This window comes from Zootoca vivipara, chromosome 9, assembly GCF_963506605.1.
Source record: "Zootoca vivipara chromosome 9, rZooViv1.1, whole genome shotgun sequence".
Lineage (NCBI taxonomy): Eukaryota > Metazoa > Chordata > Lepidosauria > Squamata > Lacertidae > Zootoca > Zootoca vivipara.
In genome coordinates, this window is record NC_083284.1 from 41,961,663 (window position 1) to 41,978,852 (window position 17,190).

At 45.6% G+C, this 17,190-nt stretch overlaps 1 protein-coding gene across 6 annotated transcripts in view; it reads left to right on the forward strand.

The window, feature by feature from the left end:
• Positions 1–17,190, forward strand: part of FNIP2 (folliculin interacting protein 2) — a 51,681-nt gene that overhangs the window by 15,451 nt on the left and 19,040 nt on the right. For 2 of the 6 annotated variants that reach the window (XM_035111553.2, XM_035111551.2), the window contains exons 2-10: positions 4,412–4,538; positions 6,148–6,270; positions 8,256–8,356; positions 8,444–8,515; positions 9,631–9,731; positions 9,864–9,953; positions 12,371–12,442; positions 13,840–13,957; positions 15,159–15,360. In XM_035111553.2, the coding sequence (XP_034967444.2) occupies positions 4,412–4,538; positions 6,148–6,270; positions 8,256–8,356; positions 8,444–8,515; positions 9,631–9,731; positions 9,864–9,953; positions 12,371–12,442; positions 13,840–13,957; positions 15,159–15,360 (1,006 nt within the window). The remainder of the gene's footprint in view (positions 1–4,411; positions 4,539–6,147; positions 6,271–8,255; positions 8,357–8,443; positions 8,516–9,630; positions 9,732–9,863; positions 9,954–12,370; positions 12,443–13,839; positions 13,958–15,158; positions 15,361–17,190) is intronic. The other 4 variants (XM_035111557.2, XM_035111555.2, XM_035111554.2 and 1 more) reach the window with 3 other exon arrangements.

Genomic DNA, 17,190 nt, shown 5'->3' on the forward strand with positions numbered 1-17,190 from the left:
GCTTAATTCAAAAATTGCATTTGGGTTGGGTAGGACTTTGAGACTATGCGTTCTAACTTGCATAGCAGGAGAAAAGTAAGACTAATCCTAAAGGGGGGCATCACAGTTTTAGCCAATTAACCTTTCTTCCAGGGAATCACTTGACAGTTACCCTTAATATCTTAACTATATTGCATATTGGATGCTAACAAATTATTGTGTAGGTTAGTTGGAATCTAACTAACTGAGAGAAGGAAGTGTTTGACTGAAATGTTCTGCCTGTGTGTTGGTTGTGTATATTAAGGTAAGGAGCGTGAAAAATGATTCTCCATGTGTGGCCCTATGAGCTACAGATGTGGTTTACCAATAAAGTGCTAGCAATAAGTGAAATTCTTTAAAGATTACAATTTGAATAGGTTCCTCAAAAGGCAACGGAAAACAGACTGAATTTACACACATGCTACCTTCAGCACTTCATCATTTAACAAAATGAATGTACCGCTTGCTTGTCATACGAACCTCTAAGCGATTTACAAAAAAATAAAGCAAACCTGAAAATAAAGAAGAAATTTTAAAAATAAAAAACCTTTACAATAAGTGGGAAAAGATTAAAATACATGTTTGTCTAAATAAAATGTTTTCAGCAGGTGCCAAGAGGATGTGAGATAGTTCCGAAGAGTAGGTGTTGCCATGCTAAAATACACATTGTCTTTCAAGTGTGGAATGGATATTCTGTGGCACCTATAAAGTGGCAATGAAGCAGTAGGTAACTCCAGAAACCTACCAGTAGTTCGATTTGTCTTTTGAACCTCTGAAGTTGAAGTTCTGCATGAAGGCAGGTTGTATGAATTCAGCTAGGTAGACAAGCAACTTGGAAAAAAGAGGCAAATTTCCACTTTCCTGTAGTAATACATATTGCAGTACAAACCCACAGTAATGTTCAGAAACTCAAATGCCCAGGAAGGGAGAGGGCAGGTTGGTGTTAGAAGTGTGTTTAGTGGATAAAGAAATTCAGTCCTTTTCAACATGTAGATTATTCTGACACCCAAGAACAGTGTTTGGTAACCTTTCCTTAGCACAGAGCTGGGTGTCTTGCAGATACTGAGCCATGTACTATATAATATTGAAAGATTTTGACTTCTCTCTTATTGTTAAAATCTGTTGGCGGAATCAAGGAGTTCAGCCATCTGTGAGATTCTAAGCCAGGGATGCGAGAGTCTGTAGCACACCTGGATGTTGCTGGACCAGTGGTGGAGCTTCATGCTCCGGCACCGGGGGGGCGGAGAGCAGGCAGGGGTATGGCACGCTGCCTGCGGGGGCATCCGCGCTGGCATCCCACCGGGATCGCGCTGCCAGGGGCGGTGCGCTCCCCCCGCACTCCTCTTCCTCCGCCAGTGTGCTGGACTACAATAATCATGTTGACTGGAACTGAGTCCGGCAGCAACATCTGGAGTTTTAAAATCCTACTTTTTAAAGCACTTTTGGGAAAGAACCAAAACTGTTGCATGCACAGGATAAATTAACGTTGTCTAATAGCATGTGTTCTCTCTCTACCCTGTAGGTGTGGTCTAGCTGGGCAGGGCTGTACTGAATTGAAACTATGATACATAAGGGAATCCTCTTCTAGAAAATGCATATCTCTATGTTGCAACAGCAAAGGACTTCACTGTAGCAGTGCTTTCAAATATTTCCATGTCCTCTAAAGTCTTGTACTGTACATTTCAAAAGTGCAGGGTGGCAATGCCATGTAATTCAAGGTACAGTACTGGCAAACAGATCCGAGTTCTGCTTTCATTGGAAACTTAAAAGAGCACATTTGAACCCAAAAGATAATCAACAATTCTACCTAAAAATGCATAACAAGGAATACGCAAGTTGGTCTTGCCTGTTAAGATGGCAAACTACTTTTAGGAGACACAGCTACTTATTTCTTACCTATTTGAGAACTCCCTGACAGTAAGAGCTGTTCGACAGTGGAATTTGCTGCCAAGGAGTGTGGTGGAGTCTCCTTCTTTGGAGGTCTTTAAGCAGAGGCTTGACAGCCATCTGTCAGGAATGCTTTGATGGTGTTTTCTGCTTGGCAGGGGGTTGGACTGGATGGCCCTTGTGGTTTCTTCCCACTCTATGATTCTATAACTGGTAATTGGCATCTATGATAAAAGAGACAGTTATGACTCTTCTGCATGGGTGGGCAAACTAAGGCCCGGGGTCTGGATCTGGCCCAATCGCCTTCTAAATCCGGCCCACAGACAGTCTGGGAATCAGCGTGTTTTTACATGAGTAGAATGTGTGCTTTTATTTAAAATGCATCTCTGGGTTTTTTTGTGGGGCATAGGAATTCGTTCATATTTTTTCTTCAAAATATAGCCTGGCCCCCCACAAGGTCCGAGGGACAGCAAACCGGCCCCCTGCTGAAAAAGTTTGCTGACCCCTGTTCTTCCGTATATGCCAGAAAAACATATGTAACAATTTCTCTATGCCATAATAGAAAAAATGGTAATACACATCTATTCTTGCTATCCTGCTCCCAAACACACAAGGAAGCATTTGTCAGGCGGGAAAGAGAATGTTCTACTTATTAACCTGGGGTAGCCAGAGGTCAAGTATTTTCTTCCTGCCTGTGGGCTGGACTCAGTATCCTCTCTGATTGGATGCTGATGCTTTGCTCCCTGTCCAGAATTCAGCTATTTAAAAAAAGAGTTTGATTTGTGGCTACACCTCTTCCCTGGCAGAATCGTACCTTGGCATGCTGAAGGATGCTTAAGTGATTTTTATATGTGTTCAGGCAGAATTTTAGGGTTGTTGTTTTTAAATCCAAGTCTTAAGGGTTACCTAGACCAGCGTTTCTCAACCGCTGTTCCGCGGCACAGTACTGTGCCGCGGGACGCTGGTTGGTGTGCCGGGAGACGCTGGCGACGAGAAGGGCGATTTGCTGCCCTGTCACGTGACTGGCGGCCGCCATTAGGGGCGCTGACCCGCTGGAAAGGAAGCCGGCCGGGTCACGACGGGGGCGGGGCGAGCGCAGCTCTCAACAGCCACCACCGCGGCTGTTTGTCTCGCTCTCGCTCCTCTTGCTGGCGGCGCCCGGGAGTTTTTTGGTCGGCGCGGGAGTGAGCGGCCTCTTCGGCAAGGAGTCCTGCAGAAGGTGAGGTGCTCTTCTTGCTAGCCCAGGGGTTGGCAACCCGCGGCTCCGGAGCCGCATGTGGGAGCCTCAAAAGGGAGCCTCACCAAGAAGCCCCAGCCCACACAGACAGGGACCGATCGGAGGTCGGTCCGTCGTTTGTTCCCTTCCGCTGCAGAAACTCCGCCGTCGGGGCTGCGCGCACGGGGAGAAGGCGGCGAGTGGCTCCGCCAAGGACATAATGCAGAACAGACCCACAAAGGAACCCCTCAACAGTCTTTTGCCATTAAACTCCAACTTTTACACCATGCACTTTTTGCACCCGTGTGTGTAATGATTACGTCTCCCCTCCAAACTAAACTAAATATAGGCCGGCACAGAGTTGGTGTGCCGCGGGATTTTTTTTCATAGAACAAGTGTGCCGTGGCCCAAAAAAGGTTGAGAAACACTGACCTAGACAATATTGTGTGGTTTTTCTTCCTTCCTTTTAAGGCAACCTGCAATTTCTCTCGAATGGTTTATTAAGGGTCTTAAATTAGAAAGCTGGAGTTGAGTAATGAGGTTTGGTATGTCTCGCCACACTGACTGTCCCAGCTAATACTAGGGTTAGGGTTAACTGTGGCTTTCCAGTTAACTCATGTATATACTACTGTGGCCATCCCACATTAATAGTGAACATTACATGTAGGCATGTACTGTATATTCCTGCGTATAAGACTACTTTTTAACCCAGGGAAATCTTCTCAAAAGTCGGGGGTCGTCTTATACACCGGGTCGTATTTCTTATACGGCGAGTATATCCCAAACTCTATATTTTAACTGGAAAAGTTGGGGGTCGTCTTATACGCCCAGTCGTCTTATACGCTGGAATATACGTATGTGGAGATGTATGTGGTATTCCTATAAGTTGGAAAGCGACTCTTCAGAATTTTCTGCCTATACTTACACTAACTCTTCATCAGACTAAATGGAAATGTAACAGAGTCTCACATGTACAGAAGGCAAACTTTTTCTTTTCTTTTTTACTTGCTTTAGTTACTTTAGCCAACCTTATGATTTATTTATGAGCACCTTTTGAAAGCGGGGTGGTTGTTTTATAGTGGCGTTTGACCCCACTGGGGCTTTGACTTAACTTTTGAAAAAATGGCTCGTGGTGTACGGTAATATCCAACTGTTCTGCTACCTTTTCAGTGTGAATGTATGAGGAACATTTGTGGCTTTCACATTCCCAAGACCACACCATGGAAAAAGTCTCTTGAATACCGTAATTGGCTGTTTATCTTCATTCCTTCTTGTATTTACAATTCACAGCTCGTCCTCTTCAGGGTTTGACCTAAATGAAATCCGCTTGATAGTCTATCAAGATTGTGAGAGGCGAGGCAGACAGGTCTTGTTTGACTCCACAGCAGTCCACAAGATTGATGAGACAGCAGTTCAGGTATGGGTTTGTTGTTTCTTCCTTTTATCCAGGCATAAAAATAAAATAAGAAAATGACCACAATTTTTTAAAATCACAATCATTATTATATTTATTTATATCCCGCCTTTATTTAAGGCTTAAGAATACAAGCATCACCATTCTTTTCTCTTTGTTTACGTCTCAGTGGATAACTAGCCTCTTGCCTACCTGAGATATTTCCCTCTTCCCGCTACCCCACTCTTTTGCCTCTAGGTGTAGACTTGGCTGTCTACACAGGTCTATATGCAAACTCTGGCTGCATACACACCATGTATTTAACACATATGGCTTCGCCGCCCCCCCTCCCCAAGAATCATGGGAACTGTAGTTTATCCTCCCACTGAGCTGCAGTTCCCAACATGTTTAACAAACTACAGTTCCCAGGATTCTCTGCGGGGGAAGCCATGTGCTTTAAACATATGGTGTGCAACGCAGCTGGCTCTGACTTTGATGCCGTCTTAGAATACAAGCTCATTTTGAATACAGTTTACACACCAGGCTCAGCTTTGGCTGATTGATGTAAATTACTTCTGTCCATTCCAGCCGTGGTTTCCATTTCACTCCTCACTTCGCTGGGCTTTTTTCTCCTGAACTCCTTTAAAAAAGTCTTCAGAGCAGCAACAACCAAATGTACAGGTTGAGCCAACTTCCCATTGGGCTTGTTTATCTGGAAGCCTAGGCTGGTTACTTGCATGTAAAAAGCAGAGCTTAACCATGAAGTACAGCTAATGAATTCTGTTCCAGGCTTTTCCTGTGGGTGGCCCACAGGCAAACAGTATAGGAAGGCTTTCTCTCCCTACCCCTACCCCCTTGTCAGTAGCTTGTGTCAAACACATGACAACCAACAATTTTGCTCTTTCCCTAATGACAGTCACATTGGGGGATTAGATTAACCGCCCTTAACTAAATGTAGTACAAAGCAAAATCTCTTACAAAAGGAATGTAAATAGGTGGTTTGAATGTGCAAAAGGCCTGTGTGCTTTATGGGGGCAGATAAGGAGTAGGTGTGAGGCTGGGGAAGAGAAAACCCTGTTATGCTCCTGCTTTTAATGAGTTCGGGTTTTTATTGACCTTCTAAAACCGATGGCTTGTTGGGCTCGCTCGTACCTCAAGGAGCATGTGACAATGAGCTCACCTCCCCACTCCCACCCCCTCACAGCCCTGCTAATCAATGAGTTTAAACTAAAAGAATAAATTAGGCCCCCATCTGCACTATATATTCAAAAGAGTATTCTACCAAACAGCCATGGCTGTCCCTCACAAGAAGGACGTTTGGGAAGTTCGAGAAGGGTGCTGGGAGTTGCTAGGAGACCCTTATTCTCCTCCCAGAGCTACAGTGTTGGGACTACAACTCCCATCAGCCTCAACAAACATCTGGCTGAGGATGATGTCATTTGGAAGTGCAACAACATCTGGAAAGCACCCAATTAGCAGATCAGGAAAACAGCCATGACCAGGATTAAAAGTGCAAGTGGATCCATTTTAACATGGAGACAGTACTTTCCTTTTCTGCACTGAAATGCCCCAGGGTTGCTTAGAAATTGTGGGGATTCTGCATTACCATGAATTTATATATTTCCTCTTATAGGATGCTTCTGGGAAGACGTGGGGCAAGGGCTACCAAACAACCGGTGGAGCCAGTGCAGCTTCTCCCTGTAGTGCTTCAGTGGACAGTAGGCAGAATGTCAAGGAAGACATTCCTAAGTATGAGGTAACTTGAACATGAGAACTGGCATCTCTACATACCCCAAAGTCAACCAAATCGAAAACCAGATTTGTCTTACGTTTTGCCACATATGTGGTAAGGAATAGCTTTCCATTCGGCCTGGAGGGATAAATCCTCACCATCTATTTATGTAATGATTTGAGGGCCTTAATCATTACATGTACATTTGAAAGTACATTCTGTAAGCACCCATTTTGGACACTTAAAAAGGCATTTGGGTGGCATGTATCAATTTGTATGTATAAATTAAGGCGGATGTTGTTGTTGTTGTTTAGTCGTTTAGTCGTGTCCGACTCTTCGTGACCCCATGGACCATAGCACGCCAGGCACTCCTGTCTTGCACTGCCTCCCGTAGTTTGGTCAAACTCATGTTCGTAGCTTCGAGAACACTGTCCAACCATCTTGTCCTCTGTCGTCCCCTTCTCCTAGTGCCCTCAATCTTTCCCAACATCAGGGTCTTTTCCAAGGATTCTTCTCTTCTCATGAGGTGGCCAAAGTATTGGAGCCTCAGCTTCACGATCTGTCCTTCCAGGGAGCACTCAGGGCTGATTTCCTTAAGAATGGATAGGTTTGATCTTCTTGCAGTCCATGGGACTCTCAAGAGTCTCCTCCAGCACCATAATTCAAAAGCATCAATTCTTCGGCGATCAGCCTTCTTTATGGTCCAGCTCTCACTTCCATACATCACTACTGGGAAAACCATAGCTTTAACTATACGGACCTTTGTCGGCAAGGTGATGTCTCTGCTTTTTAAGATGCTGTCTAGGTTTGTCATTGCTTTTCTCCCAAGAAGCAGGCGTCTTTTAATTTCGTGACTGCTGTCACCATCTGCAGTGATCAAGGAGCCCAAGAAAGTAAAATCTCTCACTGCCTCCATTTCTTCCCCTTCTATTTGCCAGGAGGTGATGGGACCAGTGGCCATGATCTTGGTTTTTTTGATGTTGAGCTTCAGACCATATTTTGCGCTCTCCTCTTTCACCCTCATTAAAAGGTTCTTTAATTCCTCCTCACTTTCTGCCATCAAGGTTGTGTCATCTGCATATCTGAGGTTGTTGATATTTCTTCCGGCAATCTTAATTCCTGCTTGGGATTCATCTAGTCCAGCCTTTCGCATGATGAATTCTGCATATAAGTTAAATAAGCAGGGAGACAATATACAACCTTGTCGTACTCCTTTCCCAATTTTGAACCAATCAGTTGTTCCATATCCAGTTCTAACTGTAGCTTCTTGTCCCACATAGAGATTTCTCAGGAGACAGATGAGGTGATCAGGCACTCCCATTTCTTTAAGAACTTGCCATAGTTTGCTGTGGTCGACACAGTCAAAGGCGGATGTATTGATGCTTATTCCTTTCTTTATTTTCCTCTTTTTTCCCCTTTAATACATTTGCATTTTTTTTTAAAAAAAAGCAGTTAAAAAGAATAGCTCTACAAGTTGCACTGCGCTGAAAATGGCTAATTTCTCACTAGAGCTGCTTTCTGCTTAGTACATTTTAATTCTGCATCTCCCCATGTTTGTTGTGCACCAGCTTCTTTAAACTAAGAATGGTATGGATTTTATGTGAATGATGAAGTAGACATGCAAAAGAAAAACAATTGGGGTGGGGGAGTAAAAGTAAATAAATGAAATTAAGTATATCTTTTTGTTTCAAGAGACCTTCTTTTGCTCCATGATCTCGTACATATCCTTGGGGTGGGTGTGTTAAATTGGGGCAGCTAAAAATGTATTCAAAATCAAATTGTAATATGATGTCCCCCATTTTCACTCTGCCTGCTTTTAGTAGTGGCTGTGCAGAATCGGTAGAACTTTGATAATTCTGTAATGCTACGCCTGTTGTGTTTTCACTTGCTTGTGTTAATACTTCATTGGGACTCAATGTACTACAATGGTATAACCCAAAAGCTGCTTGGTTTGAAGCAGCATATGACAAAGTTTGCGTAAGCAACTGTTTTTCCTTCCTTACTTCTAGTACACCAGGCCAGCTTCTGATGTCAACATGTTGGGAGAGATGATGTTTGGTTCAGTAGCAATGAATTACAAAGGCTCTACGCTGAAAATCCACTATATACGGTGAGCTAATGCCTCCAGTTCCTTCTTGTTGTCATGGAGTTATTACTGGAACAGCGGAATTATTAGTTTTATTGTTTATCCTTTCAGCTCTCCTCCGCAGCTTATGATGAGTAAAGTTTTCTCTGCCAGAGTAGGCAGCTTGTGTGGAAGTGCAAATAGGTGAGAGCATCTTCCTTCCTCATTTTTACTGTTTTCAGATTCAGATTTTCAAGGGGGAGGCAGTTCTCACTCAACTCCGTATTTTATTTTTTGAAAAATCCTGCCTTGGTAATCATAAACTAGCAGTGCAACACCATAAATGTGTAGTTGAGGCACAGATGTCAAGTCCTATGAGACTCAACAGTAAATTTAGGGGGCTTGGCTTCAGAATTCACAATAAGCAGCTTTAAGTGGTTGTGTAAAGATAGCTAAGTCTTGAAAGTGGAGGGATTCACCATTTTGTGTAGAGGAAAAAGACACTCCTGTGCACATGGTCATCACTTCAAGTTGTGGTGGTGTTACTTAGAGTTGTAGCCAACAAGAGCCAAAGATTTACACTTGGGTAGTGGACTTTCCTTTCCTCACTTCTTACTCCCACAAATCTGCTCTGCAGGGTTGGGGGGACCCCCAGAACAGATTTAGAGGGTGAGTGGGGACAGAGCAGAGCAGGGGAAAGTTATGTTGTGCAAACTAAAATCCTTAGGTTGTTAGAGGGAATTACTTAGTGCTACTTGGGATGCAAGGGACGCGGGTGGCGCTGTGGATTAAACCACAGAACCTAGGGCTTGCTGATCAAAAGGACAGCGGTTCGAATCTCCGCGGCGGGGTGAGCTCCTGTTGTTCGGTCCCAGCTCCTGCCAACCTAGCAGTTTGAAAGCACGTCAAAGTGCAAGTAGATAAATAGGTACCACTACAGTGGGAAGGTAAAAGGCGTTTCTGTGTGCTGCTCTGGTTTGCCAGAAGCAGCTTAGTCATGCTGGCCACATGAGGGAGCTGTACGCCGGCTCCCTCGGCCAATAATGCGAGATGAGCGCGCAACCCCAGAGTCAGTCACGACTGGACCTAATGGTCAGGGGTCCCTTTACCTTACTTGGGATGCAGCCTATAGATCTTGACCTTTTCCGATTGCATTGCTACCTGCTGTGTGTGGGTGAAATTGATGCTATCTTACATAAGTTTAGAAATCTCTTTCTGATCATGGATAGCCAATTGCAGGGGTACAGAGAGGACAGTTGGGGAAGAAGTGCTCAATGGCAACTTAACCCATCTTTCTTGGATGGATGTTTCATTTACAGCTTGCAAGGTAGCTTTGAATACATGAATCAAGAACCCAATTTAGCAAGACCGAACTCTAATCCAAATAGTTTGGGCCCCTGCCACAGTGGAAGTAACCTAGGTAAGTACATTCACCAGTTTAATTATTTCTGTGCACGTTTGTGCAGACCACAAGTTTTGGTTCGTGGTCTGTTACATTTCCATGTAATCTGATTTTCTTGTTTTGTATGTTTCTCGTGTTGCTGCCTTCTAGGTGTGTTGCAGCTGTGTAGCAACAAACTGCTGCATGGTGTGGCTGAAGGGGGGCCTCTCTGGCTCACCCGGAGTGCTTCCTTCTTTGCAGGTTTGTGTGCAGCGTCGAGCACAGGGTGGTGCGCCCGTACATGCCCATCTAGCTAGCTTCTGGTGGAAATCTCTTGGCATGGGATCAATAACTCCTCTCCACAAATGGACTGGGTTGAGGTGGTGATGGTGGTAGCTCTCTAAAATATCCAGCAAGAGGTCATCTAAAGCAGGGGTGGGGAACCTATGGCCCTTCCGATGTTGTGGGAGTCCAACTCCCATCAGCCTCACCCAGTGTGGACAGTGGTCAGGGATCAGGACCATCCAACTTGGTGGGGGCAGAGCCACGGCAATAGCCTCCCAGCTATTGGGAGGGGGACACACAGTGGTGAGGGTGGGAGTGCCGAATTGGTTTCGCTGGGGTATCCACAGCACACCGTCCTTTGCCAACCCTAGTAAGTAACAGTGACACTGCTGCTGGGTGGATGCGGCTTTGCGCCACTGGCTGAGCAGTGCAGTCGGAACACAGGAGACCATTGCTCCTTCTAGGTCAATATTGTCAACACTAACTGGCAGCAGCTCTCCAGGGCTTTGAGCAGAAGCCTTACCTGGAGATGTTGAGGATTGCACCTGATACCTTTTGCATGCAAAGCAGATGGCTCTACCACTGAGCCATGGCTTTTGACCAACATTTGGAGGGCTGCAAGTTCCTCACACTGTCCATGTAGCATCCTCAGTAATGTTTTTCCCTTTTGGTAGCACTTCATAGCGCCGTATTTATTTCCAGATGACAGAGCCCTTCCAGTTTTGAGAGGAGTTGTTTTTTCCAAGTTGATCATTTGCTGGTGTGTTCTGTTAATTTTTTCACATGTAATAATGTTGGAGTGGTTTCTCTCTTTTTTTCCTCGATCTTCCCCTGCCCCCACATGCTAAAGTAACCCAAATGTCACCGAATAAGCACAGTTAATTTTATAGTGGAAGTGCTGACCTATTGGAAGAGGGAATCTTAGTTAATCTAAACATGGATCACAAATTTTGCATGCCCTCTAATCAATCGATCGTCTTTGCTTAATGTTGGGAATTTATGGAGCTACAAATGCTGTTCAATCTAGCATTGGGAGACACCTGAAAACAGATATTGTCATTTGTGTGTATTGTCATTTTAAAGCATGTAAGAGTAACAATGGGTTGGATCCAGAAGTTCACTTCTAACCACAAAAGTTGCCTTTAACTTGTGGATAGTTTGTGTTACTTCCTGCTAGCATGTTACACAGGAAACTGAAACTAATGCCACAATAAATTTATTTAAATTTTGTATTTCTGTGTGTGTGTGTGTGTGTGTGTGTGTGTGTGTTACAACAGAGCAATATAGTAGTCAACATTACATAAGGTACTCATTTAACATACTCACCTATTTTCACTTATATTCTCTTCTCAGAGTTACCAGATCAAATTAATTGACAGTATTATACACACACATGTACACACACATGCACACACACACACACACGTCCATGTGTGTGTTGAGTTTATCAGGACTGTGATACATCATCTCTCTCTTTTATATATACCAGAAGTGGGATCTGTTTTTCCAAGACATTGCCCTTGAAATTAGGATACAAAGCAGCTCTAGTCTACAAAGATCTTTTGTCTTGAGAATAAGGAATTGCTTACTTGTTCAAACCACCCTTGGCTTAATAGGTGCTATCTAGGCAACTTAAGGCTTTAGTCTTACTCAGGCTTTCTTCCCCCAGCCATACTATGCCATGGGCTCCATTCCCTATCCCCTACCCCATGAGAAGAGAGAGTGGGTAAATTTCTGCAGCCTTGAGCCAGCTGTGGTCATGTATGCTGGGAGGTCCATGTTCTAAACTGCATGGAGAGCATACATAAGGAAAAGCTCCCTGTAGAAGTTCAGCCTGCTATGAAGGAAGGTTGTGGCAGCAGCGATAGCTGGGAGCAGGGAGGTGTCCCCCATTCTCTCCCCTTCTGGTAATTGCAGTGAGGAGAATGCCTGAAGGGAGATTTTGTTGTTTTCAAACTGAAAATATTTCCCTTCATTTCTCAGTGTCTTCAGAAGCATGAAAACCTCAATGGGAACTATAATTATAACACCATGTCAGCTATTAGGCAACTGTTTGCGCAACAGTGCTAATGGCTATTTTCCTTCCAATCAGCGTTCCAACCTGATAACACTAACAAACTAGTTGAAGTCGGACTAGGATTTCAGACAAAAGGCATACGTTGATAAACTTGCAGGATCAATAGTATGTTTGTTAAAGCAGACTTGACTAATTTTAAACCTGCGATTGTGTCCTCCTTGCCTCTGGTTCCCCCTCCTTGTCGCTCTTGAGGCATTTGCTCTGGAGCTTTGAGAAATATCACTGTTGATTTTAAACTGCTGCTTGTGTGGCCGTGTTTTAAAAGCAGGTGAGAAATAGGATGCCTGTTAAATCTCCTATGTCCCCCCCCTTTCAGCGCACAGCACACCTGTTGACATGCCTAGCAGGGGGCAGAATGAAGACAGAGACAGTGGCATCGCTCGATCAGGTATATCACTCCTCTCTGCTGTACCAACCAAACGTGGCAAAGAAATTTTTGGTGACATGTGAACCACCAGTTCCAGATTTCATCACACTTGATACGGCACTCTTATGAACCCTGATACTCTGTTAAAAATGGAAATGTATGCTCATTAGTTTCTTATTCTAGGATTATTTGTAAAATCCATTTTCTGGTCTCTTTAAGGCCATTACTTCTGAATTATTCTTATTAATGTTATTGTTATTACCTGCCTCCCCAAACTAATTCTTGGTACTTATTGCCAATTTGACTTTTCCCCTATGTAGTATCTTTATGGTTTTCCTGTAGATTGTAAGCTTCTTTAACATTCCAGTTTGTTCTGTGGTGTCTGGCACTCTGTTTTAGATTTAGACTTACAGTGGTACCTCATGTTGTGAATGGGATCCGTTCCGGCGGCCCGTTTGCAACATGAAGCGCCACATCTGCACACGCGCGTGATGCAATGTGGCACTTCTGCGCATGTGCAAAACACGATTTAACGCTTCTGCGCATGTGTGCAGGTTACGGACGCTCTGAACCCGGAAGTAATCCGTTCTGGGACTTCCAGGTTGGGCGTGTCCGTAACCTGAAAAGACGCAACATGAAGCGGACGTATCCTGAGATATGACTGTGTTTCGTTATCTCTCCCTGTCCCCCAGGACTGCCACCTTGCAAAAGGGGTGCCTGGGGGTGGTCCCATTGGCCCCTCCTGCGTGTCTTCATTGCCATTCCTGCAGCATCCCCACCCCAAAGTGCATTGGGGCTGAATTTCTGCAGGAGGGAGCCTACTGTGCTCAAGTAGGGCTGCTATACAATCTAGAAACCGGGTTGCATGCAACACTGTGTGTGCAGAGTTCCACTTGAACAGTGTGACTATCCCTTCCTTTCCTCTCCCCGTGTGTCCTCAAAATCTGCTCCAGAGGGTCCTCCATATCTCTGGGGAGAGGAGAGGAGGGAATAGTTTCATTGCCTAGCAGATGTCTGCTGCAGTAGCAGAAAGGCAGTGTCGGAGAAGACCCCTGGAGCGGAAAAAACCATATTAATCTATTTGCTTCTGAATTTGGGAATGTAATTGCTACAAAGACTTTTAAGTTTTGCCTATGGGAAGGGTAGGGGAGTTGCCTGTTCTCTTGCATTGCCACATCTTTAAGTAAGACCAACTTTTGTTTCCTAAAACACGTGTCCCTACTGCGGAGGAGTCGTTATCACTCTGTGGTGGGGGTTCTGCATTTCAAGTGCACTTAAGATGAAGCTGTGGGTCTCCCTTTTCCTACCCCACCCCAAGAGAAGATGTATTTAAAAGACCTGGGGGGGGGACATGGTGACAGGGGAAATCACTATTGAAGGACCCTCTTGGGTGATGCTTCTTTCTGCTTTCTTGCCAGCTTCCTTAAGCAGCCTCTTGATGACTCCTTTGCTGTTGTCAAGCTCTTCTAGCAGCTACCACCGCCGCTGGATACGAAGTCAAAGAACAAGTTTGGAAAATGGCATTATTCCTAGGTGGTAGGTTTCTAGGGCATATTCCTGGAATAGGATTTTGTAGACTCTGTGGAAAGAGCTAGCATAGCATAGGTGGGCATCTGCTTACAGAATCGGGCATCTCCTTCCCTCTACGTGCTCCCAAAATCTTCTTTGGAGGGCTGGAGGGCATTCTGGAGGAGATTTGAGGGACTGGAGGGAGAAGAGGAAAAACTGGAGAGAAGTCCAGTTGTGCAAATTGGTTTTAAAATTTATAGACTTTATCCCACCCACCCCCCGGTCTTAAGTGCCTTGGAGACTTGCCACAATTATAAATCATCTGTAAAACTGGTTCTAAAGCCTGCAGAGTTAAAAACAACAGCAATTGGATGCCACCAACAAAAAAAACGGGCCTTTAAAAGCTTGCTTAAATCAAGTACATGTATAATAATAATTTTTAACGGCCTGGTGGACTTTGCTGGAGAGGGAGTTTCGCAGTGTAGTTGCTATAGTTTGGCACACCCTGTTTCCAGTGGGAAGTCATCTCCCTGCTGACGGTGGTGGCACCTCAACTAATACATTTGGGGAGGGAAAATTGCATACAATACTTCAGTATATGTATTTAAATTTTGTATGAGCCAGCTTTCAAAGTTTTTAATTCCCCCCCCTAAAAAATGGAAAATGGCAGGAACATAAAAGCCAGTGACAAAATCACACAAGCCTGGCAAAACTGAAAGACTTTAGAGCCTGCCTCAGTCTCAGGGATAAGACAGATTTGGGGGTGGCGGAGGGAATTCAAAAAATGTGGAACTACCACTGATACCTGATACCAGCCTGCTCACTTTTAAGCAGGACCTCTGCAGCTAGTCTTGGTATTCAGGCAGGACGATAAGGGTGTAGGTCAGGACTGGAGAACCTGTTGCCCTCTAGGTGTTGTTGGACTCCAACTCCCATCAGGCCTAGCCAGCATGGCCAATAGCTGGGAATGATGCGAGTTGTAGACCAACATCTGGTGGCTCACAGGTTCCCCGTTCTTGGTGTAGGCTTCAGTTAACATGGTCTCAAAATGGATAAGGATTTTAAAAGTTAAAACCAGCACCCTATGCATACACACAGTCCTTGTTTTTAAACCTGTTGCTAATATCAGTGCCATAGGGTATCAAACAAAAACCTCTTGAACATTGTTGATTTTTCTAAATGAGCACATAGCTATGCTGTAATTTTCCCACTGCATTTTCTTTTTCAGGTCAACTGAAGAAACTTTCAGCATGGCAGATGAAAGCTGTGGCCTCAATCCTGCAATGGTTCGAAGGAAGAAAATTGCCATCAGTGTCATTTTCACCCTCCCGGAAAAAGAAGAGGCCCAGAGGGAATTCCAGGATTTCTTCTTCTCTCACTTCCCCTTATTTGAATCACACATGTGCAAGCTGAAGAGCGCCATTGAAATGGTAGAGCATGGAACACATCCATTCATTATTATTATTATTATTATTATTATTATTATTATTATTATTAACCATCTGGGAAACAGGCTGGGCTGAGTGATGCCATGTCAGGGGCAGATCTCCAGGGAGTTGGATGGCTGAGCTGACAATGTACAGCTTCTGCTTGAAATCTCAAGTTCTTTTCCATGGCACCACACAAGCTCTGAAAGTTACGTATCGTTGTGGAGGTAGGCCTGTCTAACCTGACATGGACTTGGCAGATGAGCCTCTTGTAGCAAGACAGACGGAAACTTTCTTTGGGAAGAATGAGCAAATGATCTACTACAGCACTGATTCCTGTCTCTTTCCCCTGCACCCAGCAACCAATTTATTTAAATACTTTTTATCTGGTTTCCATGAAATGTGATAGATGCTTCATGCATATACCGTGTTTCCCCTTTTTTAATACGTAGTCAGAAAGTAAGCCATGGGAGGGTTTTTCTAGAAGTAAGATAAGTAAGACGTACCCCGAAAGTAAGCCACCATTGTTCCTGTCACCTCCTCAGCCCCTCCTGTGTGCACAGGGAGCCAGCGAACCAGCGACAGGCGTGGGGGGAAAACGCGCCTCTCAGCTGATTTCTCCACCGCCTGCTGAGCGCACAGGGAGAGGGGGGGGGAAAGCCTCTTCCTGCCCCTCTGGAGCAGGCCTGTCTTTCCTATTGGGGCTACTGGTGCTTTCCTTTTCGACCCTGGGAGGCAGCGAATACATCCAATGGTTAGGGCGCTTTGGGGCGCCCATCTCTCCCCGTCTGCACCTTTTCTCCTCCTTCTGGGCCAGCACGCGCCCTCTTTTGCTCGCTCCCTGCCTCTCCCGTGACAATAGGCAGCGGCGGCGGCAGCCACAGCCGGCTGCAAGGCAGAGAAGCTAAGCCCAGCGGAGCCAAGGTGCTGTTGAGCGGCTGAGGGCTCCCTTTGGCCGGCCTTCCTTGTGTGCACCTGGCCGCGATGCGCCTCCCTCCTCCTCCTCCTCCGGCGTAGCAACGGCAGCGGGAGGCTCCTCCTCCTCCGGCAACGGCAGCGGCGGCTCCCGCTCGGGTATGCACCCCTCCAGCCAGCAGCCGGCCAGGCGGCTCCCACAAGGGCTGCAGCGGTGGCTCCACCCGCCTCCCTTTTTCCACCTCCACCACCTCCTCCTCCGCCAGCCAGCCAGCCAGCCTCGTCGCCGCTTTTGGGCGCCTGCCTCCGTCCTCCTCCTGCTGCTGCCCAGCTGGGCTCCAGCTGTCGCTGCCCAGCCGCCTCCGCGGCCCCCAGGGGCTAGCAGCAGCAACAGCAGTGGGAGGACGAGGATGACACTGCTGGGTCCCACTGCCTTGAACCGAGTGGCGCTGCTGCGCGCTTTGTTGGGGCTGCAGCAATCGCTGGTTCCAGGCGCCTGCCTCCTATTGCAGCGGCCAGCGTTGCTGCTGCTGGCTCGGTACTCTCCTTCCGCGTGGAAGGATTGCTTTTTTAAAAAAAACCAAGATTGCTTAATAAAAAATAGATTGCTTAATAAAAAAACCAAGACACCCCCCGAAAATAAGCCATAGGCTTATTTTCTTGAGTAAAATAAATATAAGACGGTGTCTTAAAATGTGGGAAACACGGTAGCTCCTTGATCTCTCTTAGCAGTCTCAAGAAGCCTTCTCTCACTTGAGTCCCCAGATGCGGTTGGACTACAAACCCCATCATCATCACCAACCAGCATATCCAGTGGTCAGGGATGATGGGAATTGTGGTTCCCAGCCCGACACCAGGATTGAAACTGGGACCTTTTGCGTGCAATGCATATGCTTCACCTCTGAACTAGAGCTGTTC